Source organism: Rattus norvegicus, chromosome 2 (assembly GCF_021556685.1).
Source record: "Rattus norvegicus strain SHRSP/BbbUtx chromosome 2, alternate assembly SHRSP_T2T, whole genome shotgun sequence".
NCBI lineage: Eukaryota > Metazoa > Chordata > Mammalia > Rodentia > Muridae > Rattus > Rattus norvegicus.
Window position 1 is genome coordinate 22,478,158 of NC_141535.1, and position 27,676 is coordinate 22,505,833.

At 39.7% G+C, this 27,676-nt stretch overlaps 1 protein-coding gene across 4 annotated transcripts in view; it reads right to left on the reverse strand.

The window, feature by feature from the left end:
• Positions 1-27,676, reverse strand: part of Vcan (versican) — a 99,543-nt gene that overhangs the window by 31,055 nt on the left and 40,812 nt on the right. Inside the window, 4 exon segments of one of the 4 annotated variants that reach the window (NM_001170558.1) lie at positions 2,536-2,649; positions 3,195-3,308; positions 6,428-11,635; positions 24,466-27,363. In NM_001170558.1, coding sequence (NP_001164029.1) covers positions 2,536-2,649; positions 3,195-3,308; positions 6,428-11,635; positions 24,466-27,363 — 8,334 coding nt within the window. 4 annotated transcript variants of the gene reach the window in all.

A 27,676-nucleotide genomic window follows, 5' to 3' on the forward strand; every position in this document is an offset into this window, starting at 1 on the left:
CAAAAATCCTTGCTAAGCCATATTTTTCTGATATCTGTAAATACATACTTTGTAGGATTAAGGCTTTGATTTTTATAGTCAAAAGCCATTTTTATGCCCTTAATTCATATATATACATATATATTTGCATATTGAAGGATCATTCCCTAGGTTATTGTTTCCTGGCACATTTAAGAATTGCTCCTGGTGTTTTTGCAACTTCATCTAAAAATAATTTAAATCTCATTTTCTCTTTTAATTTTATTTTTTAAGGCAACACTTTGGAGTATGTTTAGTCCTTTACCCTCATCTTCAACATTTGGGATCAAACCAAAGAGCTTAAGTACAAGGTAGGCAACCATTCCACCTCCAAGCTCTGTCACAGAGCCCCGTGGATAACACTTTCTTAAAAAAAAAGAAAAAAAAACACTCATTATTAAGATGGGCATCCTATGCCTCAGAGTCCTTATAGTGCAAACTTCATAACACAAAGGCCCAGCAACTCCTCCTCAGGACCACAGAAGCTAAAAGATCCTCTTATAAACACTCCATAAAAACGTGTGCTGTGTATTGTGTGGGTAATGTTTTCAGCACCTCTGATTCAGAGATGCTAAGCCTTAAGATATTGGCAACACTTCGACCCCTCACTCCAGCCTGCTGTATTAATTTTACAACAATCTGTGTGCACCTGGTTCTCTACTGTTCCAAAAAGCCCTTACTAGAGTTTGTGATTCGTCCACCAAAATATGTTCCCTGTTCAAAGTCACTGGGACTTAGCAGTTCCTAGTGCAGAGCGAGGGTCAGCTGAAGAAACAATGACACAGTCATAGGAGCTTTGGATAGAAAACTGTTTAGACAACAGTGTCATTGTTAATGAAGAAACATTTGTTCTTAGGCAACCTGAAAAGAAGAGAGAAAACTCTTCCTGGGCTCAAGCAGTGAATCACAGGAGTGCAGCTGCACTGGGTAAACAGACAGGGTAGAGAGTCAGAAGCAAATTAAAGAGGAAGGCTAGACTTGCTGGACAAAAGAGAGGTGGCACCATGAACGAAGAAGCAAGCTGTCTCTTTTCAAAATGGAAAGAAGAGGTAACCAGGCCCTAGGTCCCTTCAGAGACCGTTAGATGCTCACTGAGTAATTTTATGTGTCTCTTATCTTTGAGTTGCTTTAGCAGTCGGAAGATGTTGGAAAGCCTTCGGTCTTAGAGTTGAGCTGCCCAGGGTCATTTTACCTAGACGTCACCTTGAATGACACCACTTGTCTTCTCTAAGTCTTAGTTCCCAACACAGGGCACAGAAGTTGTCAGTCAGCCAAAAGGATGCTCTTGGAAAGCTCTATGACATCAGTGCGACAGTCCTCACTGATTCACCAAGACCCTAAATTTGGTCTGGTTCAGAACTTCACCTTTAGTGTTGCAGTGTCAGGAAGACAGAAGGTGTTCAATAAGTACTTGGGCACATTGTTGTTTGTTTGTTTGTTTGTTTGTTTGTTTGTTTGTTTTGCTCCCTGTACTTGACACTGCAGGTTAGAGATCATTTCGAGGCATTTGGAGCGTTTAGGTGTTTTACCTTACTGTGTTTGTGAAAGTAATATGTTTCTTACACTAAAAAGATGAGCTTGGTCTGTTTTCATATGTAAAATCTGAAACTGGCTTACTCTATGCAATTTAAGAAACAGAAAAAAGCGTTTAAAATGTAGCCATCAGCCTGGAGCAGTAACTTCAGTCCACATGACTGCTGGCTTTACTCTGGCTTACACTGTAAGGAACATCTCAATGAATGCCACAAAGTGGGAGAGGCCAAGCCAACGTGCCTGGATGTTGAATACATTTTCATTTCGTTCAGTGGAGGGGAAGCTTGGCCCTGAGCGCGCTTGTCAATGCCAAACCCCTGCATAGCTTTAAGAGGAGGAAACCATGGTTCAGCTCAGTGGGCTGAGCATGCAGTCTGCTTTGGAAGGACGAAACCAGGAAGCACTGCTACCACTAACCACCGAAATACACTCTTAATTTCCCCATAAAGTGCAAATTACAAGGATTGTGAGATTTGAGGCCTTTCTTTCATTCAGAAAACCTTCCTTACTAGGATGGTTTCCTAGAAGTAGCATCATCTACAAAGCACGTGGCAAGCTGCAGCTAACGCACTGTCACCATGCATCAGGGCATTGTCTACATATGACTGACCATGGATATAAGCCCTGGAGCATAAGCCTCGAGTGCTCATGGGGATAAAACAAAGGCAGCTACCACCGAGTATATTGACTCTAAAGTACAAGCCTTGCAATGGTAAATGCTGATGTGTTCCCAGGAATAATACTTATAACTGTATTTCTTTTGTGACCATATGTCTTTACATTCAACTTAGCATACCCATATGATTTTAGCACATCAGCAAAACAAACACAGTCAAGTCCACTCTACAGTTTAAATGTTTGGAGCTCTCCACATACAAGGAACCCTAATGCAACCTGTGAGTTTTTCCAACGCAAAGCATATAGGGCATATCTGAAAATTAGCATCACTAAGGTTCATCACAAAAATGCTTTAATAGCTCTTACCTTGTTCGCAGAGTGCACCGACATAACTCGGAAGGCAGAGGCATCTAAATGTATTCAGACCGTCCACACAGGTGGCTCCATTCCGACAAGGGTTAGAGTGACATTCATCAAAATCTGAAATAAAATTGTAAACATGAGCAAAGCAGGTAAAAACGTTTTATTTAGAGTGAGGTTGCTAGTTAAAATACATGATGGCAACTAAATATGATTTCCAGAGTTTTATATAAAAGTAGTTTAGTGTACATATGTTATATATTTAGGCAATTTATATATACACACAAAATATCTCTTCTTTGGTCTGAAATTTTCTTTTGTGAATCTTTCTTTATTGAAACTGGACACCCCAAAGCAATTGTAAAATGACCTAGATGAAGGTGTCTGTTTTTATTGCTATTAGGTAAATCCAATGAGCCCCAGAACTAATAGGAATCTCAACCATCCAGTGGTTGACATTACAGTTACTTCAGATGCTCACAAAATGGCAAAGACCGTCTTGTGAAGCCTTGATGGGTGTGGATTATATGGACAGAGCCCATCAAAATTCTGTTTAGCTAACCCACTTAAGATGCATTTCCTTCACACACAGGTTTCTCTGCAGTTGCTGACAGATTCCAAATGAGAGTGTGAGTCCCGCGACCCCTCAGCCACGAGCATCTTACCCAGTTCACACTGGTCTCCACTGTAGCCAGGTGCACAGGTGCACACATAGGAAGTCTCAGTAGGATAGCAGGTGCCTCCATTGAGGCATGGGTTTGTTTTGCAGAGATCAGGTCCTAGCACATTCAGGAAAATAAGGACAATTAGCCGTTTCTCCTAGGTCTGACTATATTTTAGCACAAAATGTCTCTTCCTGCTACCACAACATAAGCTTTACCATAGCAATTTATAAAGATACTATATGGATATAAAATTAACTTTACTCTGGAGTGTTCCTTGGCATTATAACCAATTGTTACAAATCCCTTCTATTCATTGCTAGGATTCAATCGTTACTACTTGTAAACAGTACGTTATACCACATCTGGCAGCTAACGTTTTTCTATGGCAGATTAATTGGCATGATAATGGCATTTGATTTTAGTTAAAAATGATTACACATATGTGCACAGTGAATGGAAATGTATTGTTTTAAACGATGTTAGTTCATGTGAAATGGCTGAGTACACAGAACATGCATTCTTTTAGCATATTGGCTTGTTACCAGTGCTTGAATTACTATTGCCTTTTACCACTTAATGCTCAGAAACTGTCTTCGAAAGTGTGCACTGACGTTTCTTCTGCTACATTAACATGCCTTTTCCAAAAACACGTTCCAACTGTACTCCTTTAAACTATACTTGAAGAAAAGCAACACATGGATTAAACTCTATGGTATGAAAACAACTCCAAATACAAAAGCTCACTCAAAATGAAGCCCCAAATTTTATTCAACTTTCGTAATAAAACATAAATAAAACTAACCCTCCTAGAGATCGATGCAAAGCTCAAACCGGAAATTTTCAGTTTAATATAATAATTTAAGGGATTTTTTAAATATAAATACTTTACACCTCTGAAACATATATTTTATTTCATAACATTGTCTAGATATATGAATATTATGGAGAACTTGAGTATTATTTTAGAGATGTTTAATTCCCAAATTGTCCAGGGATCCAAGTGAAACTTGGAAGTTTTGCAAAACAATTTAAATTACATAGATGCTATGTGTATACAATTGCAGTTTCAAAAATCGTATAAATCCTAAATCTGAAATACATGCACATGAAGAAATATCTAATATCTGGTGAAACATTGGCTATAGAAGAAACGTGAAGATCTCAGACAAGAAGTTCAAAGCCAACCTTTATAGCATTGGGTGAAATCTGGACAACTAGATGGGCCTGATGAATCTACACATCCATTTTTAGTTCATATTAAAATCAGGAAAACCCAGATATATACTTCAGTTTCTCTAAAATCTGCCTTGATTTTTTCTAAAAATACTTTCTCTTGCATTTCCAAAGATTCTTAAAACCTCCCTAACACTTGGTTTTCCACATATTGCCTTGGTGACAAGGTTGTAATCTGTGACATGCGGACACTAAATGGAATCCAACGGACACTTAGGTGGCCGAGCCTATGGTACTGTGACTGCTTTCACCCCCATTATAGACACCAGGTACCACATTGAGTTCAGGTGACAGGTATGGGCAGGAAAAGAGCTTTTTCTGTGAACTCAAAGCAGTTCTGATTAAGAGACGGGCTTGCCTTTTTAGCACATTGTTCTTGCCCGAGTAGTTTGGGTGGACCTGAGAAAGCTAAACCTGCAGCAGATAGGCCAGGCCCCCACACAGGAGGCTGCCTCCTGAATTAGAAATAGTCCTTACTACGATTGACTACTTACTACTGAGAACGCTGTCCTGGAGTCTGAACCGCACAGATATGGTTCCCCATCCTCTGTCAATTATTTCCATATTCTTAAGTGCGTTTCAACTTAATGGTAAAACAATAAATATGGGCCAGATGACTAGGTGATAATTATATATTTATTGTATCCCCAACATATCCCCAGTGTCAACCACCTTGGAGCACAAAATACTCTGTTATCATTTTATTAAACTCTTACTATTTTATTAAAATCTCAAGCTTTAAATAAAGCTATTCTTCTGTTTCCCAAGGTAAAACATGTGTCCCGGTAATATTAGTAAGACTAGAAGAATAATTTTAATAGCCATGACCTAAAGTACAGTATTTAAGCTAAAACGTATTTCTAACCAAGACAGTCCTTAATATTGATCCTCCTTCCCTCCCTCCGTCTCTCCTTCCTCTCTTCCCTTCCTTTCTTGCTTTCTTTCCTTTTCTAGGAAGTCATTAAATGATGACGGTTACTGGTGGGTTCCATTATTATTCCTATTTAAATAATAGCATTCCAGGAACAGACTAAAAAACTTAGATTAAGGAAAATGTCACCTCTACTAAATAAAAATTTCAAGTTTATTGTCTATATATTATTAAATACCAGTCGTTAGTTTTACGCTATATTGAAAACCAGTAAAAGGGCAGTAAAAAGACCATGGACGTCAGATTAGGGCTGTTTTGGATTAAAACACCATTTCTGCCATGGTATGGCTGTGCATCCTTGGGCAAATTACTGGCCCTTTCTGAATACCTGTGTCTTATCCTTTTACATTGAGCTAATGTAAAAGGATGAGCATTTAGACATTTCGTGAAGATTAAATGAAATGGTCTATATGAAGTAGTACCAATTCTATGCTTTTTATAGTCAGTAAATAAATAGAAATTAATTTTTCAAGAGGTAGAATGTAAACATACTAAATACACTATGACTAGGAGCTGAGTCAGCAGAATTGTATAAACTGTTTCCAGCAAGGGCATCACATCACACTAGAGTACAAATGGTAACTGGAGGAACAACTGACCACAAGGCATTTGTAAGAAACACTTACTATTCTCAAAACTTAAAGGCCTAACAGATTTCGGTGCTGTCATAAGAACATCTCTTAAATGGGGGGAGGGTTAAAAGAAAAGTGTGATTTTTTTTCCCCATTTTCACAGCTATGGCATGTATTGTAGGACCTACAACAAGGCAATATTTCAGCTGTAGATGAAAACACACGAGTTTTAGATTATTATTTCACTTTATCCATGTTACAACTGTATGTTGTCTGTAAGACGCAGGGGCGTGGGGGAAGCAAAGGACGTCTGTAAAGTTCAGAAGTGCCCATACTTACATTCATTGCATTGACTTATGACTCTCTACTGTGGCTTGGCCTGAACAATATAAAAGTGGCTATGAATTTCACATTACAATAAAAGGCATACACAGATATATAGAACCAAGGGGCTCATCCCAGCCTTGGAAACAGATGTAGCAATGTTGACATCTTACCTGGTAGATAAACTGCTGTGCCTTCCACGGTCTCTTCACTAATGCCAATCAGGAAAGCAGTTTCGTTAGAATTGTCCAGAATGGAAAATGGTGGTATTGAGTGTTCAGTATTTAGATCCAGAGTACTGACTGTTGCCTGGTTACTGTAATCAAGAATTCTTTGGGACACTTGTTTTTCAGATGTTGCCAATATAGATTCTTCAAATAATGATGTGTGTGTTTCATGGTTAATTTCCAGGGAAGGAAAGGTTGGCCTCTCAGGCTCCTGTGGGATGGGCTGAGGTACCATACTTGTCTCAACCCTGAAAGCTGCAGGAGCAGAAGCAGAATGTGGCCGCTGTGTGGCATCTCCTAGCTCCATGTCATCTGCAGCTGTAACGACTGGTCCACTCTCTGTTGTTTTGATACCAGCAAGGATTCCAGCTGTTTTTCCTGGAATTTGATCATTTGCTTTGTTTGGGGAATCTTGGGAAGTCTCGGTTTTTGTGGGAGAAGTTTCCAGGTCTTCTAGTAACTTAGGTTTACTGTCGTCTTCTGAAATGTCTAAAGCAGGGCTAGGAGACATGGATGGAGACTCTGTTCCGTGATCATTTTCACCCAGCGACTTGATGGTAGCTTCAATATTAGCACGCACTTCCTTAAAAGAACCCTCTATCAACTTTTGTGATGAAGCGGCAGTAGGAGCTGGCTGAGCACTTTTGTGGGGGACCTCTGTGAATTCAGAGACTCCACTGTCTATGTAGACAGGAGAGGGAGAAGATGGTGTCTGAGGAGACAGCTCTGTCACAGAGGAAACTGCAGATGTTGCTTCAGTGTAATGTGTGGAGTCAGATTGTCCTACCACATTGGGGAATTCTGTTAAAGGCTGAGCTACAGAGTATGTCCTACCAATACTTACATAAGCAGGGGCATCTGTGAATACTTCCCCCACTCCTGAAAAGAATTCTGGCTGAAAAGAAGGACCTCCATATTTCTTTTCTTCATACTCTTCCTGTGTCTTTTCCAAATGGCCTAGTGTTGATATTACTTCACTCTGATCGGCAATAGCTTGGCCATCAGACAAGGTGCTTGATTCAAATATATCATCCAGTGATATTGCTTCAATGTTGGGTTTATCAATCTCTGGACTAGCGGTGGTTAGTTTGCTAGGAATGTGCAGGGTTGACACTGTAGGGAAGAAAGTATTTAATTCTGTCTCTGTGCTAGAAACTGGGATTCCAGTTGCAAAACTAAAGCTTATGTCCTCTGGCTGCTTTCCATCACTGGGAGTCACAGACTCATTGTATATCGCTTGAGTGTGACCAGCAGGAAGTGCATCACCAGAGCCGTCAAATGCTTCCTCAGTTGGAGACAGGTTAATAGTTGCTTCATACTTCTCTTGAACTTCAAGGCTTTCTTCACTACTGCCATGTGATCCCAATGGTATGTCTGAATCTAGGTCTGTTTGTATTCCAGGGATGTACTCATATACAGGTTTAGTGTGATCAATGTCTATAATAATATTTCTATCTGATGTCAGCTCAGGGAGAATTTCAACAATAGCACTCTCAGTAATTGCCAACCCTAAGTCCTTACTATCCTCTTTGTCTAGATCTATAATAACGCTCTCAGTGGCTTTCCTTCTGCTAGGTTTCAAGGTAGAAACTTCGAATCTGATATGGTCTTGCAAACCATCTGCAATACCTTCTGAGGGACTCTCATATGTCACTGTGCTTGGCAGTGTGCTGGTTGGATACAGGGAACTCTCATTGTACTCTGACTGATGCAGGAACATCGCTGAAGCTGTTGGAGATCCATCAGTAGCTCCAGTCTCGGTCCTTGACACCTCTGGATGCTTTTCAATGAATCCATGAGAGGCAAACATGCTGTCTCCTTGACTGCTTGCCTGAGTAGTTCTAGAAGTGTACACTAAGTCAAGACCATCCACTTCTCCAGATCCTTCTCCAGAATTTGCATCAAACAAGTCAGATGTTTGTGACGGTGATGTAGCAAAGGCTTTGGTCATTTCAACACTGTAGGTTTCAGGCAGAAAAGCAGGGGCAGAGGTTGCTGCTGCTTCAGCTTCTGACACTGAAGAATTGTCATTGGTCATCTGTCCAGTCATAGTTTGTGGCCTATGGGTCTGGATTTCCTCTTCCCACCTGAGGGTCTGCTTTGGAGAATGTTCCGTGTCCATGAGCTTCATGAAAGGAAGAGGTGAAGTTGTAGATTCTTCTGTTCTGGTATCACTCAAAGTTGTATTGGGTGCCTCCGTACTGTCTTGAGAAATGCTGCCTGTTTCGGAAATAAGGGTTCTAACTTCATTTGACACATTTTTCATTCTTTCATGGTTATCTCCTAAGATGCTTGTTCCTAAGCTTTCCATGTGAGATGTCTCAGGATACAATGTGCTATTGATCTTTCCCATGTCAGTCAAACTCACTGATGTTGTAGGGAGAGGAGGCAAAGCCTCTCCTGATCCCAGGCCAGAGAACGAGAGATCAGAATTTGACTCTTTATGTGTTAGTATCATGTCCTTTTGGAAGAGTTTTATACTTTCTTCCTCTTGAGTTGAGGAATCCATGACTACACTTCTAGCTGGTCCAGATTCAGTCACTAAGGCAGAAGCTGAGAAAGAGTATGACTTCCCAGTAGCTTCAGGATGGGTAGGATATGATTCCAAGCCTTTGATTCCAGGGCCTGGAGTAGACATATGAGCTATGGACGTGCCTTCCTCCTCCACTTCCTCATTAGTATTGTATGTTTTCATTGTTGTTAACATAGAGTAATATGAAGTTTGGACTTCAGTTTCAATAAGTGATTGGCTTTCCAAAGTTGTTTGTTCTGGTGCAAGAGAACTGTGGAGCGATTCAAAAGACTTTTGTCCCTGAGCTTTATCCTGTGTCACTGTTTCGCTTCCAATCTCTTGTTTTTCAGGATTGACTTCTGGTTTAGACCATAATTTGGCTGGCTCCATTGTCTGGGGAAGGTCTACTGACATTGTGCTGTTTACCTCTATGTCCCTGTTTTCTGTCAGATCTACAGTATTTCCACTCACTGCTATTGGCAAAGCAGATTGTTTACCTGCTTCTGTCACTGCAGCCGCTTCTTCAAACTCTTGATCAAAATATGGAGACTCTGTAGTAGGAAGAATGTCCACACCTAGTGGAAGCACTAGACTAACAGAGCTCCTGACTGAGGACAGCTCCTCACCTGAGCCCTCAGCTGAGGTCATGAACTCTTCCCAAGGGAAGGCTGTGGTGCTGGCCACAGTACTGCCGAATCCTTTTGAGTCAGGCACTGGGTTGATGTTGTCTGAGGTAGGTGGTATAGATGATAAAGTCTGTGTATCCTTAACTCGTTCATTCTCAGAGCCTCCCATCCCCACTGTTTCCTCTTTCATTGTTGTAGAAGACACTGTTGGATATTCACTGGAGTCACCACTAAAATCTTCTCCCAGACCTGGATATAAATCCCTTACTTCTGCTTGGGAGGTTGGCTTTCCTGATAGTTCAGAAATCAGTGTCTTCTTGGATGTCTGATTCATAACTTCCACAATTTCTATGTCCAATACAGTACTCGGAGCTAATCCTATTGGCTCAGAGGAGGATGAAGTCTCCACACTGGGAGACAGAGTACTGGGTAATTCTTTTTTGACTTTGGTATCGGACTCCAAATCTAATGTAAATGAAGAAGCAGTGATGAATTCCATATCAGTACTAGCATCTCCTGAACCCAGGTCCATAAAAATCAAGGGGGGCTTTCCTGAGAGAGTGGTCAGCTCTTCCTGTACCCTGGGCTGACTGCTACTACTATGCTCAAAAGACTGTGTCTCCAAATTGGCTACATCACTTGTTTCTGTAAAAACAGGAGTTGTGTTTGCCATTTCCTTTTCGGACACTGTTGATGTTGTCTCTGGCACAAAACCTTCCCAGGTGTCCAAAGGACTAGATGCAGCCACATTTGAACTTTCTAATTCTGAAGTTAAGAGTAAGCGATCTGACCTCTCTGTCGCTGGTTGGACTTCCCCTGTGTGGGCTGCATTTGTATCTCTTTCTTTGTCTTCCTCTGTTTTCCTTCCTTCAAAAGATGTACTGGAAACCCACTCAGAGGTGGTGGTTTGAATTCCAAATTGTGTAGGCCGTGCATCTGTAGAAGGTAGCTGTGAATCCAAAGGAGCGGTGGTTGCAGGAGTATAAATGTGGTGGTCTGTGATCATGATGTTGCTCATATCCAAGGGGATGAGCGTATCTGTAGGCTCTCTCTGTGGCAAATCAGTTACCGTGTTGAAAATTTTATTTGTATATTCTTCTACTTCCCCAGACCCTTCAATAGTAGGAGCTGAAGAACTCCCAGAGAACTCTACAGTTTGGCTAGGGGTCATCTCTACCCAGCTTTCCACAGTAGACATGGATTCATCAGTCTGTGAGATTCCTGTTAGAGCAATTGGATCTTCCTCCAAGGCATGTACTGACACAGAACCTGAACGTATGCTAGAGGTAGATATGGTAGGACTTTGGTCTGTCTCTTTACCAAGTGCTACTTCTGTAGCCCTGGAAAAGATTGTTTGCTGGGATGCTTGGTCAATGGCACCCTCTCCTGAAAACTCTTCAGGAAACAGAGGTATAGGCTTAGGTTGTTTGTGTTCTGGATTTTCTGTGTTTGGATTGCTCTCTGTGATGAACTCTGACCATTTGGTGGTTTTACCATCATGGGATGGCAGTGTAGGGAAAACATCAGGCTCACCACTTGAAAAGTGTTCTGGTGTTTCAGGGTAGGTCTCGGGTTTCCATGTGATTTCTAACAATTCAGTGGCTTCTTTGGATTTGGTAAATTGCATGGTAGTTGACAATTCTGTTTCGGCCGGTATAAACTGATGGGTGTCAGTTGCGGAAGTATTTGAGAAATTCTGAGAAGGCGCAACACTTTCATACAGGCCACGCCTCGCTTCTGCAGCTTCTGGGTTTTTGGGCACTGTAGTGACATGTGGCTTCCCAGTGATGTACTGCACTGACGGAGTGGTTGTTACATCAGTTGCATTTACACAGTCCTCCTCTCCATCTTCATCTTCCTCACTGTGATATATGTCTATTTCGAAGGAATCTGGTAACTCGGGTAAAATTTCAGCAAACAGATCATGCAGTGGATCTGTTTCTTCACTGCAAGGTTCCTCTTCTTTAGATTCTGAATCTATTGGATGACCATTTACAACCATATCACTCATTCGACCTGAAAAAAACAAAGAGTTTTCACAATACTTAAATGGGAGATTTGGCAGGGTATGACAGAAGACAAAGGATGGTCACACTCATACCACAAAGAGAAGGATCCGACTTGTCACAGGTTATGTGAAATCACCTTTATGTGAATGGTTCCTGCTTTTCAAATTTGCTGTTATATAATTACAATAAAAAGAAAAATTCCATGTTTGGTGTGTAGAAACAAATTACAAAAACACTTCGATGTGCTTAAGATGACAACAATATTCTCAAAGGAAAAGGAAATTATATTGACACTTAGTTCTGGAATGCAAAATTGATGACGCTATGAGCTGCAAGGAAAGTTGAAATCAAGACCATTTCTCCAGACTGTAAATAAAAACAACTGGTCATAATTCCATACATTAAAAAAATGATTGGTCTTCACGCTATTCAATAAGAAATGAGATGAAATTTCTTCTGGCATCTTCAATCTCTGTCCTAATGGTCTATTTTTAGAAAAGTAGTTTGTTCTATCCTATTTATGATGTAATGGGCATGCACTCACTGAAGCAATAGGAACTTCTATATATCAAAGAAGAATTCCCTGAATGGGCTATATCCAGTGGGGGAAGGGTCTGGTACAGGTTGTCTTGAAAAGACCAAGGGGATAATTTTTCTCCTTTGCATCAGTGTCCTTTATGATATGTACCAGGGGCAGACTGATTTTCTCTCTTGCTACTAACATTTTAACGAATGACAATCCTGATGTTGCATGTAAATAGTCTAATTACAAAGTTCAAGTAATACATATCAACCCATCCTTTGCATTGCCATGCCAAATGATACCAAGCGCTAAGCCCAGTTGACTTTTCTGTTGCCAGAAATACATCAGCAAAACTTTCAGCCTGCTGCTATAGAAAAAGAGAAAATATAAGGCTTCCCCATACCAGAATGCATTCGGCCATCCTTGATGGAGTCCTGCTACTCCAGCTGCCCTACTTCCATTGTTACCACAGTGCTTGTGGAAGTTCGAGGCCATGTACTAGACATATGTTACACTGGGCCTTACCACTTGCCCAGAGGAACAGTGGTGTAGAATTAGCTTTCAGTTTAGCCCCGACTTCTCACACACAGGTTTATGGTGAATCTGAGAAACACACAGAAAGGAACAAGCATGGCAGAGCCAATTCTGCCTCCATAACACATCTCTAAAAGAGAAAAATGTTTTCTGCTGGATAGTTCTTCTTATAAGCTGCTTCCTTCCTCATTGGGAAGGACCAACGTTCAACATCTGATAAGGAATCTAGTCGAGGACTATTGGTATAATTTTGCTTTTTTCCAGTCCACTGTGCATTGATGTAATGTTTGTTGAACTACCAAGGCAAACTCTGTGGACGTGTATTGACTTTTTACCTTGAAAGCCAACAAACATGACTTCAGGAGACACATACTATAATTCCATTTTCTCTTTCACCCTAATACCTGAAATAAAAAGACTATGCTGTCTGTAGGCCAGGACGTACACAATAAATCATTTTACTAAAATATTATTTGTGTGTCTACTTTTTCACCCTAACTATAACATTCTATTTTGCCCTCAAACTTGACACATTATACACATTTCCATCCATTCGAATGTATACACTTGGATTTCATTTATCCAAGCTAAAGCATGTGGATACTCAAATGATTAAAAAGTATTTCAGCCATAAAGAGAAGCTAGATCCATGCCTAATTCTGCTACACATCAAAGCACAAAACAATTACATGCTATTTCTGGCATAGGTGTTTCATCTGATCTTTAACACCAAATTAAGAATATGATTAAATGCACAAGCTTTTACAGAAGCATCATTAAAATTATTTCTGTCCAATATTAGCTGTTACTGTGACCTGATAGTGACCATTGTAAGATTTAAAAGAAGACACAATAAAAATCACAGATAGTTTGAACAAAGGTATACTTTGTACCATGAGAAGGAATATAAAGACAATGTTCAAAGCATATGAAAGACCACATTAAAATGCCTTTGCATATGGACTCTTGAAATATAAAATCAATTTTATCACTAAAACAAGTAGTTCCTCATCAATACTATTCGAATATAGCTGAATAAGTCCAGATTCAATTATAGCGTCTGCATACTAGAGGGCCAAAATGTACCTGGCTTAAATGGCTAACATTCTCATGGGTTTCATTATGTGTTGCTTCATTAATACGTAATGTTCCCGTTGGATAAATATTGTAATTTTTCCTGTCAGCTAAACTCACTGGATATATGTTAGGTTTAGTATATATTTATGAATGGTAGAGTGATTGACATAAGAAAGCAAACACACACATAGAATGCTATGTGGTTTTTATGTGACAAGAGCATCTAGAATGTATTTACTTGACAAAACGTTCTAATTTAATATGAAAACACAATCTTTGTGTTATATGGTGTTCTAGAATTTTCCTACTAAAAAAGACTTAACTAAAGCAAACAAAAAATGCAGAATGAGAGTTACTGCTTACCTTTTCTGAAAGGAATATGGTCACAAGTTGGCAACAAGTGTTCCTTTTGTTCATTGTGTCAACTTACAAATGCTTTCCTTGGATTTTGTAACTTTGGTTTGAAGATAGAAAACTGCTAACTACCTAGAGTTCTGACTTTGTTTCTTTTTTCACACTTCATACTGTCTGATTTATCTGATTTGTTCCCACACTTTCAACATTCCATGAACAGGGGCAGAGTTTATATTAAACTCACTCTACAACGCACATAAGTAGGTGAATTCTTCCTGCCCACAGGACCTGAATTGACATCAATAATTCCTTACAACTCATCAAATCCTACTTGGCCATTTTTGTTTATTCATTTTCCAAAATTGCCTCTGCATCCCCCTTTCCTGCCACCACCCCCACCTACCACACATGTTATTAAGGAGTCAGAACAGCTATAATTATGGCAAACCAGAAAAGTTTCTTTGTGGCATATGGTGGGGGGAACACCTGTGCTATTGTCAAAGTTCTGTTTCATTTCAAAATAGTGATCTGCTCTATTTCACACTAACAAGAAAGACTTAGCAGGGTGACTGACAGACCAGGTTCTTAGAAGAATGGGCCCTTTTAAAAGGGTACTTTATTTCAGAATTTTACTCTAAGGAGAATGCAACATTTATTTAGATTTCAAGAGTCAAACCACAGAACTCTGTAGAGTGTGTGTATAATCTTTTCTGTGTTTATACGGGTGTATTTTAACAGCTTGACATGAATCTACTAGTACCAGGGTTAATGGTTTTTTTTAATGGCATTTCACACAGGCCTTTATGGACAACTAAGTATTTTTAAGTCCTTCATGGCAGAATTTTGCAGACGAAGCACAAGTCTTGCAGGCATTCTGTAACCAGACACAAAGCATAGTTGCTATCAGGCATAGGTGACTGGTCGAAGTTCATATTCTCTTCAGGAGGGTTTATAATTTAAGTTTAAGAGTCTTTAATTGAATGAAATATTTCAGCCTACTCAACAAAGATAGATAAGACTGTGTTTCCTTTAAAATGGAATTCGTTCATATATATATATACACATATATATGTATATGTATATATATGCATGTATATATTTTTTCTATCAAGTTTCTTATTCCAAAAATAAAATAGTCACACTGCAGATCCCTTGCAAGTCTTAAAGTGAAGAAACCCGAAAAGCCTCATAATGTCAAGCTTTCGTGTAACTGTAAATCCAACACCCATACAGAAATGAATCCTTCATGTCGCTCATCGGCCCTCAATTCTTAATTGAAATAAATGACTAAGTATTCCTTTAAGAGGAAAAAGTAACATCAATGATTTTTAATCCAATTGCCTAATCCTCAGCATTTAAAAAATTTGTGACATAGACTGCCCCAGCTTAATATTTTAAACAATATTAAAAAATCAGCATACAAATGCCTTCCAAAATATACGCACATTCTTTTGCTCCTTTATTCCCTCAACTCTTGGGTAGGATATGATGCTAATATCTACGAAACAGATCTCCCTAACACCAGAGAGGTGACCAAGATCAGAGATCCAACGATCACTGTGTTCTGTGATCCTTGTCTACTTAAGACTTAGCTAGCCGTGACCTACTTGGAGCAGCACTTAAGCATGTTATAGTCCCTGACAGACTTTGTGTGCTGAGCACCACACACCTTTTCCTCAGCTTACAAACTTCACATCCAGAAAGGACCATACACATATGTAAAAAGGGAGGCAGCTTCTGATGGCCTCACGTTGAAGAGGCGAGCATGTTACAGTAAACACGCATCTTTTTCGACTTCAATTATTCTCAAAGAACACAATTCCTTCAAGTGCAGAGGCTATTTTTAGATGCAGCCATCTTGCCTGAATTCAGTTAAGGAGACCTCACCAAGTGTAGGCTCTTCTTTCTTAGAAAGGGCAGAGGGGATTCCACTCCCTCTTAACAGAGCAACTGTTTTTTTTTTTTTTGTTCTTTTGTTTTTTTTTTTCTAGACAGCGTATTGAAGCAATCAGAGTCATTTGGGAAACACCCGTGTAGTAAGATAAAACTAAACGAAAAACAAGTCATTTGGACAATTGAACTTCAAAATGCTCTCTGAACCAGTCTTCTTGCTAGGCTGACCATGATCCAGGAGACTGCTCTAAACTCAACGAGCATTTGAGCAGCACGGACTCGAGTAGGTAGGTTTAAAAAGTCAAAAGACGGAATGAAATTGGGTGGGCTGGGTAGCCAAAGTGAATCTTGAGCACAGTTGGGGTGAGTGGGATCCAAATACATTTTGTGAAATTCTCTAAAAATTTATCTTTTTTTTTTCAAAAAAAAAAGAATGCAACCAATATGGGCAGGAAGCTCGTTCAGCAGGTTAAAAGTCCGGGTGCTCTTCCTCAGTGTCTGAATTAGATCCCTAGCACCTACTCAGAAGCTCCAAAACTGATTATAACTCCAATTGTAGGGTAATCAACACTCTCTCTGGCCTTTCTAGGTACCAGGCATGCAAATGGATCACAGACACACATTCAGAAAAAGCACTCATACACATAACGTTTTGGATTGACCAAATAAAGGCCAACCGTGAAGTAGAACATCGCTAATCCTTTAGTACCCTAGCATTTGAGTCCATTGACATACACACATACGTATAGATACAGATGATATGGATACGGATCCACAGATAGATATTACCAGATATCCCAATGCTAGAATCAAAATCAAAAACTTAAAAGTAAGGAAGTCCTTGACTACAATAAAGTAGAGACTCTGATGGGTAAGATTATAGTCTCTTCAGATTCCGTCTACTAAGCCACAGAGTGCAATCCCAGCTCTATTTGGCTATTCCTTGGTCAGAACTTAATCTTGCTTCCAGTCGTCTCTTCAAATTGACCCTGTAATGGGACATTCAAACAGCCTCACTGATGGATCCACAGTCACCCCACTCCTTCCATTCTCTACTGGCATTTCTGTACCTGCAAACAGTAGGCAAGCAGTTTTGTAGTCCTATTTCAATATCCCCTTCATTCCTGCTTTGGCCTGCTTCAAAAAGTTAGCATCTATTTTGCATTGCCCTTCCATTTGTGAGGTGTCAGCTTAGATAGATAGATACTGCATAGACAGATGACACTCTCACACAGAAAATGGCTGTATTTTTACATGTAGGGCATAGGAGTTACATTATATGGTTTGTTATTATGGTTATTATGCATATACTTGTCTTTGCTATCCTCCTGCCTCAGTCTCCCAAGTGCTCATTACAGGCTTTTACCACCACAGATCTTTATTTTCTCATCTCACATTTCTCAGATCTATTTTCCAACATTAAAGTAAAGTGATCCTGTAAGTATAGGATGATATCCTATAAACACAGAATATTTTACCCTGTTAGGCTCTCCCTTTTGAGAGTTCAGTTGCAAGAATATCTACCTAGTGATTTAGCATTAAGAATCAAAAGGTTGCCACTGGGCTGAAGCGCCTTTGAAATATTTATGTCTCCAAGTGAAGCAATAGCAGGTTTTTGTAGTAACTATAGCTCAAAGACAGAGGCATGTGAATCATACAAAAAAATTAGATAGTAGAGAATTCTGTGGTTATGGAAATGTAGGTACTCCTGATACATCATCCTTCAAATATAAATTAATTGAAGAAACTTACTTGATCCATGCAAAGAAAAAGAATTATTATGCCATGAATGGATCACTTTTAGTTCTTGGGTTTGCAGACAAAACTCAACAAAGATATAGCATACAAGTGAGGTACACAATTCTAAGAGACTAAAATAACCCACCTAGTCAACACTACTACTGTGGATTCGATGGTAATTATTCCTAGTACTTTGAAAGAACATTTATGTCATAGATACTTCCTTCCATTTTCTCCTTACTTACAGATACCAAGGTGTAGTAAGACTTGTGACTAACAGAACATTTGCTGGACTCCGACCGCTGACTACAGTTTCAGCAAAGAAAGATTAAATTAGGCAAATTCTTCCCACTCAAAGCTGGCAGAGTACAATTAACCTGACGAAGTCTGTATCTCAGCAGGCTATGTCTCAGTCAGGAGCTCTTTGCTCTATTAGATATTCGATACGCTGTTCAGCAAAACTATAAAGATGTCAAATATGAACATGATTTCAGGCAGATTTAGTAAAGGAATGAAATTACAATGCGTACAGCTCCCACTAGCAATTCAGTTTAGTTGTCTGGGGTGGTTGGAGTTGTGGTTATTTTATTTGGATGCTTCTGACCTACAGCAGTGTAGAAACAGTGTAGGCAAGGTATGCATTGGGAGATTTCCCTGTGTCCATCTGTGTCAGGCAGTTGCAACTTGGATGATTGCCTGCTGGGAACTCAGGTTGGTTTGGTTGTGGGTCCCCAGGGAACATGAATGGTGCTCAAGGATGGAGTGAACATTGCCGTTTCCATGAAGATGAGTTCTGAGTCCCTATCTAGTGCAGAGAAGGCTGACCTTATTCGGGATTGCTCTCTGACATATCTTTTAAAGCATGGCATTGTGGGCTTCCTAGAAAGACAAGAAGCATGAGGTACTGCTGGGAAATGGGGATTATATTGTGTTCCTGTATATTCCTAGAAACATACATTAATATATTTGTGTCTCTTTTTTCCACTTTAGTAAAACAAATCCCTTTGCAGCATATGGCTAAAGTAACTCAATTACCCTTTCCATGGAGCATCAGGAATACATTCTATGTGAAACCATTAACTCTTCAAGAGCTGCCCACACATGTACTGTGCACTAATGATATGAGTGTACACAAAATTTCGGGACATCTTACTGACATGGCATTTACATTTTCAAAGAGAGATAGAGAGAGCTAGAAACCTTCTCTCTTACTGTAGGGATCCTTTATATTTTAAACTCTCCGGCTTAAACGCTACATCATTTATGAGAAACACTACACATGACCCTAATCATTCAGAGGTAGTATAGATTATATAGATTTTCCCTCCAACAGGTCAACTCTATCATTACATGCGTTTAAATCCACCTCTTATTACTAGGTCTGTTTCCATCCTCATTCATACTCAAATTATTGGCACTGTTTCTCCAAGGGATACCTTTATAAGTAAGATATATGGATTCTCAGGCCTTCTTGGGATGTCCTCATTCAAAAGGATATTTTCTGTTTCTTCTCACATCAATTATATTGGGAAAAGCTATAATACCTCAATATACCTGAAACACCTCAGTGCACCCAACCACACCCCCCAGTCATCATCACCACTCTCGGAACTGATCTGTAAATGAAGTCACTTCCTTAAACAAACGCATTTGTATATGGAAAACTGGCTTCATTCAGAAGTAATTCTTTCATTTCTAAAATGACAAAAATTGGCAAGTCTCCTAAGAAATACAAAAGGGATTTAAGTTTTACCTCTCTAAAATGGCAATTCAAAGACTTTTGGGTTCCTGTACCTCCTGATTCATTCCATGTCACCTCTCCCCCTACCTAGCCCCTTGCTAGAAAAGTTCTGAGCATGTTATAAAAACATAAGACCAGGCTAAGGCGATGAATGGACACATTTAAAGGAAGTTATTAAAGAGCCATTCTTGAGAAAAGAATGAAAACGGATGTTGTCATCAGCAACTCAATTACCGTGCACTTGGAAGAGTTGAAAGCTGCTAAGCTCTGATAAAGGGTCCTATAGAATCAACACTACAGGTACATTGAGCTACATTGAGTTACATTGAATGAGTTACATTGAGTTCTGATAAAGGGTCCTATAGAATCAACACTACAGTTACATTGCAAAGGAGCTGGACCTGCTTCCGGTTTATATTCAAATGGCATGACTATAAACCACCATTCACCACGGGGACTAAGACTCTTAACACGCCCTTTTCCCTCAATCAAATAGCTAAATATGTTTCTATTTGTTTCTTCGCATTATAAATAACATTATCTAAGAGCACAGAGATGTCAACAAGACTGAAGCAACATTGACTTAAATGACCTCATTTAACATAATGAATAGAGACAGCAAAGGTACCTGTGATTGATAAATGTATACCTTTTTATGAGCTAAGGGTAGTCATGATAATTTCTACCAAAAATATACTCAGGAGACTGCGACAATAACTCAGCCGTTATGAGGACTGAATGTTCTTGCAAATGACCTAGGTTCCATTGCCACCCTACATATGGCAGTTCACAACCATCACAATCCTAGTTCTAGGGGTCTGACAGCCACTTCTGACCCCTACCTGCAGCACCAGGCACGCAAGTACAAAGAAAAAAACAAAAGTAAAAGCAAAAACACAAACAAAGAACCATATGGGCAAAATAATAAAAACAAAACAAAAAACATATGGATAAAATAATAAATTAAAACTTATTTTCCCTTTAAATATCATCCAGGAATGAGTGTCTCTGTTTTGTTTCAGTTATATCTGCAGTTTACTTTTCTTCTGGGTCTGATGAAGCTAGCCTGTCCATCCAAACATTAACCGTCACAGCCAATCTTTTCTAACACATGAAAGCCCCTGTAAGATACTGTCTGAGGAATGGAATCCTCTAAGTAAAAAAGAGAGAAAAAAGCACACACACACACACACACACACACACACACAGAGAGAGAGAGAGAGAGAGAGAGAGAGAGAGAGAGAGAGAGTATTTCACATATTATAAAATTCCATAAAGGTAAAATTTGATTTTTTTAAATTATATAATATATTATATTAAAATTATTGGTTAAAAATGAATTCAGTTGAAGCGCAAGGCCCTGGGTTCGGTCCCCAGCTCCAAAAAAAATGAACCAAAAAAATGAATTCAGTTTTAGAAGAATGATTATTCGTTTGCTCAGAATGAAAGCAAAACATGAAATGATCTATAAAACTCTCTTATATGATCACCTTAAGTCAGAGGCATGTATCCAGTTAGTGATGATCAGTGTTTGTGCAGACTGCCTCTTGTAGTTCAACCTCCCCACAAAACCAAATTTCTCAAAAACAAGCCTGGAGCTTTATGTGTGCGTATTTTTCCTATTTAAAAATTGCAGTAGAAATAAAGCAAATGGGACTTGTTTCTAAATGATGTCACCAATACGGGCAATGATTGTGCATGAGGAATGTTCTAAAGTAGAGGCAAAAATTCTATGCTTCTCAAAAACTAAGTGATGCACATATTACTACATGACAATTTCATCAGCATCTTATATTTCTACCATTTCCATTTAATATTTAAATCTACACCCGTCTCATACTGTTACACTCAGGATGACAGAAAAACAGACAAAAAGAATGACCACAGCCTGCTAAGGCGCTATATGTGGAGGTATGACTATGAGTACTGACAAGATGTTGACATTTAACACCTGACATTTCCAAATTATGTTTTGACTCAAAGACACTGTAACATTTTGTTTGTGTGGGTTCGGTTTAACAGTTGTGGTTCTGTTACACTAATGTGTAACTTTTTCAAGTAATTCCACCTGAGTGCTCTTTCCAAACTACAAAACAAACAGCAACAACAAAAGCCCTGATGTTCCTGAAGAAACCCTTTCTATATTGTCAAATCCTGTAGCCTTCAGACCCGTTCACAAAGAAAGCCTTCTAATAATTCCCCCCACGTGCAGGTGTGCAAATTACTCCTGCAATAGAAGAGTCAAGGTTCCAGCATCCCTGAACCACTATTAACCACACCCCATGGCATTTGTCACCTCATAAAAGCTTTATGGGCTGAGAAGTTCCTTCAGATTTTTAAACTGTTAACTACAGTTACCCGCCAGCAGCAGAAACCATTGCTGCCATTAACATGCGTCTGAGTGGATGATGTAAGCGCGCCTTGAGTAGTGTGTTTTGTTTCATGGTATTTCATAAAAGTCAAGTTTTACCTCACTCTCTAAGTGCAGCAGAAATTACACATGCCGTGGTTTGATGTAGCCTGGGTGGCATTTTCACTCACTTGGAAGCAGAGTAAATGTGAAAGTAAATTCTATTCGGGTGAACAGGTCTCTACAATGGTATGCATGTACCAAGGATTTTTTCCAGTCTGGAAATATAAAAAGTTTGACTTTCCATGGTTCCTCATTAACACACCTGCCTTAGAACTTAGCTGAACATCTGTGTTAGGGTTTTCATGGGTAAAGTTCAAAATACTGGGAAAATCAGGTTATTGTTAGAAAACTAGCAACATTTGTTAACTGAGTGGTTGGGTCATAGTAAATCTCATCGAGTTCTGAAAATAACAAACCCTGTTGTCATTTTTAAGAAGAATGTGTATCTTGAACACATTAAAAACACACAAAAGAAAGACTGCACCTATGTTCAATGTCCCCTCCCAACATGCACATACTCCGATCATGCAGCATGGAAACCACCAGATAGTTCCCAATTTTCTCTGAGTGTGATTCAGAAGTGGAGGAAAAAAACCAACTCTGCAGTTCCAGCAGAATGGAGACCGCAGGACACCTCTAAAGGCACACCTCTGCGTAAACGATTACAGCCGTACACCTCTGCATAACATCACAGTCTTACCCTATGCACACCCTCCATTTGAACGACTACTAAGTAGCAGTTCTGCTTTTCACCTGATGACTGCCATTGCTTGCTGGCAGTGGGGAGGGAGGATGTGGTCAAGTGTCAGGCTTGTCTCCATTTTGTAGTTTGAGTGCTCTAAACTGAATGTACAACTTCCCGTTTACAAGAGTTGTTAGACGACTGACATTTCTGGTTTCATACTATTTGATACAACTCAGTATATCACTAACAGTACAATAAGATAAACTGCTAAGACATATACTTAGTTGGTATGAACTTTCCAAATCCCCAAATCAAAGGCTGATACCAATCTTCTTCCTTCTCTATTTCCTGCCTCTCACCCCAGAGTACAGTTTTATGTTTCTTTTAGTTCTAACCAACAGAAATCCCAACTTCTACTACCTGATAACATTTCTGTTGGCAGCTCAGATTTTGAGGGATGTAAAAGTAACGTAGAAGACAAGAAACCATTTATGATTTACAAAATTTGGTACCAGCAACAAAAGAAACACCAACTGCGCTTCATTCCTGGCCTCTACAAAGCTATGCTGAGAAGAGGAGATGAGCTTAGCAATGCAGGGTTGTGTGATCTACTGTTCAGGCCGCACAGATGTTCAAACCAAGAAAACTCTGGGGAAGAGGGACAAAGAGAAGTCATGAAGTTTCTGGATACAACATTGCAAACCAATTGAACTGGAGGTCCAGGTACTTTTCAACAGCTGTACTCCTGCGCTGATGAAAAGATCTGTCTTCTGAATGACACCCAGCAGGGCATAGTCTAATACGAACAAGGAAACTGATAAGCAGGCATCCTTCCCATAAGGCTCCTTAGAGCCAAGCCAAGGAAAACAGACATTAATTCATTTAATTCTTATATTAAAATTGGAAGCAAGCAATTCACTAAAACCAATAGACTTTTAAGCTCTAAAGTAAAAGACACAACTAATCATGAAAGAAACAGTCCATCGACTGTATGTGCTATGCATTGTCAACTCAGCTTTTTGAGTTTAACATGACAGTGTACTGTCAGTTTAGAGTGAGAATGAGACATGTTTGATATTGATACCTGCATGTTCAAGGAAATGCAAACAACAGCTTTTAGAGGAGACAATGAAATCACAATAAAAGCATCACGGCCTGCCTTTAGAAAGACAAGGTCATGTTCAAAAATCTGCCTTCTAAAGTTGTTAATGATTCCAAGCAATTCCTGGAACTTAGCTAGATTGTACTTGGTTCTAAACAATACAGGCTACATTCACACACACACACACACACACACACACACACACACACCCAGAGAGAGAGAGAGAGAGAGAGAGACTCACAAAACAGTCAATATCTTATAACTGTTAAATTTGAATTAAAGTAGACCTATTACCCATTCCACAACTTATGTGATAAGCCTGCAAAATCCTGGAAGAGAAAAAACAAACCTTTAGAGATCGTTCAGTCAACCCTAGGGATATGCAAATTCATTTAGCTGTCTACATTGTGAGTGCCGAAGGTTAATGGTTGCAGACCAATGGAATGTTAGCACCGTCTAGTGCTACACGTGAGTAGTAATGTATGGAGAGACACGGAAATTAAAACACTTTGTTCTACACGCTCTGAAGGGATGTAACAATGATGAAGTGGTTGTATTAGATGACAAAGCAGGGCTTCTTACAACTTTCAAAATAAAACTGTACCTAACACTCTTCCAAACTCTTAAACATAGCTTTCCAATTCTTGTACAGATGCATGAAGCTAACATACTTTTGACACTCCAGTTACTGTTATCATCTAATGGCAGCATTTGGTATGGTGGGCATTTTAACTTGCAAGAGAAAATGCTGATTGCCTTGAAAGCAAAGACTTACCTGTCTTGTTTTCTCTGACCTCAATAATATAAACATTTATGTCAGGGTGGAATTTGGTCCCTGCCGGGGGTGATGAAGTAGACAACTCTTGAGGTTTGGAAGTTGTTTTTCTTTCCACAACTGATGGTCTTGTTGGCTGCATTACAGGAGGCTTTGAGGTCATGTGATACTCGTGATCAATATCAGATTCTGTTTTCTTGGCTATGATATCCATGAGAGTTGTCAGAGGGTGCTGTGTTACAGATTCTCTAGGAAGTATTATGTCACCTGTTGTTTTCTCACTGGGCTCCTTCTCAAAGATGTGTGGTTCCTCAGTGAATGGCGAAGGTGGCCTCAAGGGTGTGGTTCTGTGAAGGCTGTCGATGGCAGTGAAGACACTGATATCACTTGGAGTCATTGAAAAATCTGGGAGCTCAGTAACTCTCGGTTGTTCAAATAACCCTGAACCTAAATCTGTATAATCCAAGGGTGTCTTTTTCCCTTCCTCAGTCGTTTCTTCCACAAGCTGTGTGACTTGAGTCCCAAAGGGCTTCAAAGTCGATGCAAATTCCATTGGACTACTACCTTCTGCTTCATAACTTACTTCTGGCTCAGTACTTAAAACTACTGTTGGCCTAATGCTTGACATCTGTGTTACCATTGTATCCATTTCTACTTCCTGCTGTGTCATTGCACCACCTGGATAAGATGTACCAACTGGAGTTGTTTCTAAACTTGGGACTATTTCAGAATCTGTCATCAATCTGTCTTCAGAGAGGGTATATGTTGACCCCTCCCCCTCTTCTTCAAATGCTGTTGTCTCCTTGGTCATAACTGCAGTAGAACTGAGAGCAGGAAATGGGATTCCTGGTGTTTGTGGTTCTTCCTGGGTTTCTCCCTGTGTGACTTCTATTGTACTCAAAGCTTCAGGAGACATGGTTGCTTCTAGATGTGTCTGTTCAAGGGTATCTTGATCAGATTTGCCTAGAACCTCATCTTCCAGTGGAACAGAAGTTTCCGATACACTCCATTCTGTCTTGGGAATTATAGAAAGAGGACTAGTGTGGGATATGTCTACATAAGTAGTGGGCTGCTGGGTGCTACTATAATTAACAAATGCCGATTCTTCCACATCGGAGGTGTGGACAAATGGGGTGGCAGTAAACAGTGGCTTGGAGGCATCCATATCTTCATCCAAAGCACTTCCTTCCACAGTTGCATTGATGACCAGATCTTTTGTGCTTGTGGTGGACAGAACCCTGTCTCCAGTTGTAGGCTCTCCCAAAGTTGACTTCTCTGCACTGCCAATTGATATAGATGTAGGAATTGTAACTGCAAATTCTCCAGATGTTAAATCTTCCTCAGAAAACTTTTCTAATGGCTTGGGAGTACCATCTAGGGAAAGAGTGTATTCGTCTCCCCCATCTGTGAAACTTGGGGTTTCTTTATCTTTTCCAACTATTCCTACAGTGCTAAGTGAGACAGGAGGCGATTTTGTAAAGCCTGCACGTTCTGTTGGGGGTAAAGGCTTTGAAGTTGAATTGTCTTCATTCCCTGGCCATTTTAATACTGTGACCACTTCCACATTTAAAGTACTATGGGTCAAATGAGCACTTGTAACATCTTCGTCAGACGTTGTCACATCTGTTTCTAATCTAGTCAGGATTGTCATTTCGTCCACATCGCTTGCTACGGCTGGCTTCACAGTTAACTTCTCAATTGTCAATGCTGGGGAAACAGATTCCGTCCTTTCCGCTGAAGTCTCTGAGGAAGATGTAGAGAGAGACATTCCAGAGAAGCCTTCTTCTGTTGTACCTATAAATGGATCTTTGGTGATCTTTTCTTGTATCTCATCAACTGCATAAGGATCTTTTTTTAACCCTGGCCTTGGTACTTCTGTTCTCTCTCTTCCTTGTGTCACATCTGTTTGTAATGATGGATAACTAACTGTGGATATTCTCTCTACTGATATTGTGTCACCAGAATATGGAAGCGATTCTACTTCTGTAAGATGCTGTGATGGGAAGGGGGTTGTAGGTTGTGATTGACCAAACTCGTCTTCGGCCGTCTTATCATCAGTTTGGGGTTCTTTCCCTTCATCTGTCAGTGATCCATCTGTGCCAAGCATGGTTATTGTTGCTGTTGAAACGAATTCTAAGTCCCCTAGCTGTGAGTAGGTAGTGTCTTCTGATGTCTTTGATACCGTGATGACTTCTGGTATTTGGCTAAAGACCCGGGTACTCTGACCAGATCTTACTGTCAGTGCTATATCTTCTCTATCATCTTCTCTCAAGGTGACTCCATAGTGACTTGTGGTTGCCAATTCAGGACTGGTGATAACTGTTGGCATGTCGGTCTGATGCTGTTCCAGGGTCACTTCTGTGGATTCCAATGGTGTTTTGGTTTCTAGAAATTCCTTGAAAGAAATGTGATTTGTGATTTCCATGGATGTTACCAAGGGGCCCACTTCTATTTGTTCAATCTGTGTAACTGATTCATGTGTTTGCGTATCCTCTGTAATTCCATGGTGTGAGGCAGTAACATGTTGGGAGGTGACAGTTGTACTTTGAAGTCCTTCCTCCTTAATTTCAGATATGTCTGGCTTTCCAAGTGGTCCTGACCCAGAAGGCAAGTAGTCATCCGCATCCCAAGAGTTAATGGGACTCCCAGCAGCTGTGGGTGATTCAGTGGCTACTCTGTCTGTGATAGCCTGAGAGTAGATTACAGATTTTTGTTCAGAATTGACTATATTTCCTGCAGGAGGGAAGTGTGTGGTAAAAATAGGTAATTCGGTGACTAATGGAATGACTGGTGTAGCTCTGTCGGGTACCATGTGTGGTTCTTTGGATAAACTGGGTGATGCAGTTTCTGCGAGGGTATTCGTTTCGATGGTGGTTGCCTCTGATATATTCTGTTTAGCTAGAAAGATAATTTCAAAAAGTTAATTAGACAAGTTACTTATAAGGGGGTTGCATGACCAGTGAGTGTTTAAGTGCTGAGGGCTCTGTATTTTTAAATGAACCCAAGTGATCTGTGGTATGAAGAAGCCTAAAATCTAAACCTGAATTAACAAAAAGGATAGTTGATCATGTAATAGTCATAAACTTGTAAGTTGTTTTATACGTTTAAGTGTTATATTTGGTTGTGTAAATAATTGCTATACGTGTTTTAAGATAAACAAATGCCAGAAAGTTATTAATGCCGAATTTTCATGGGTGGTTCTCTGTAACGA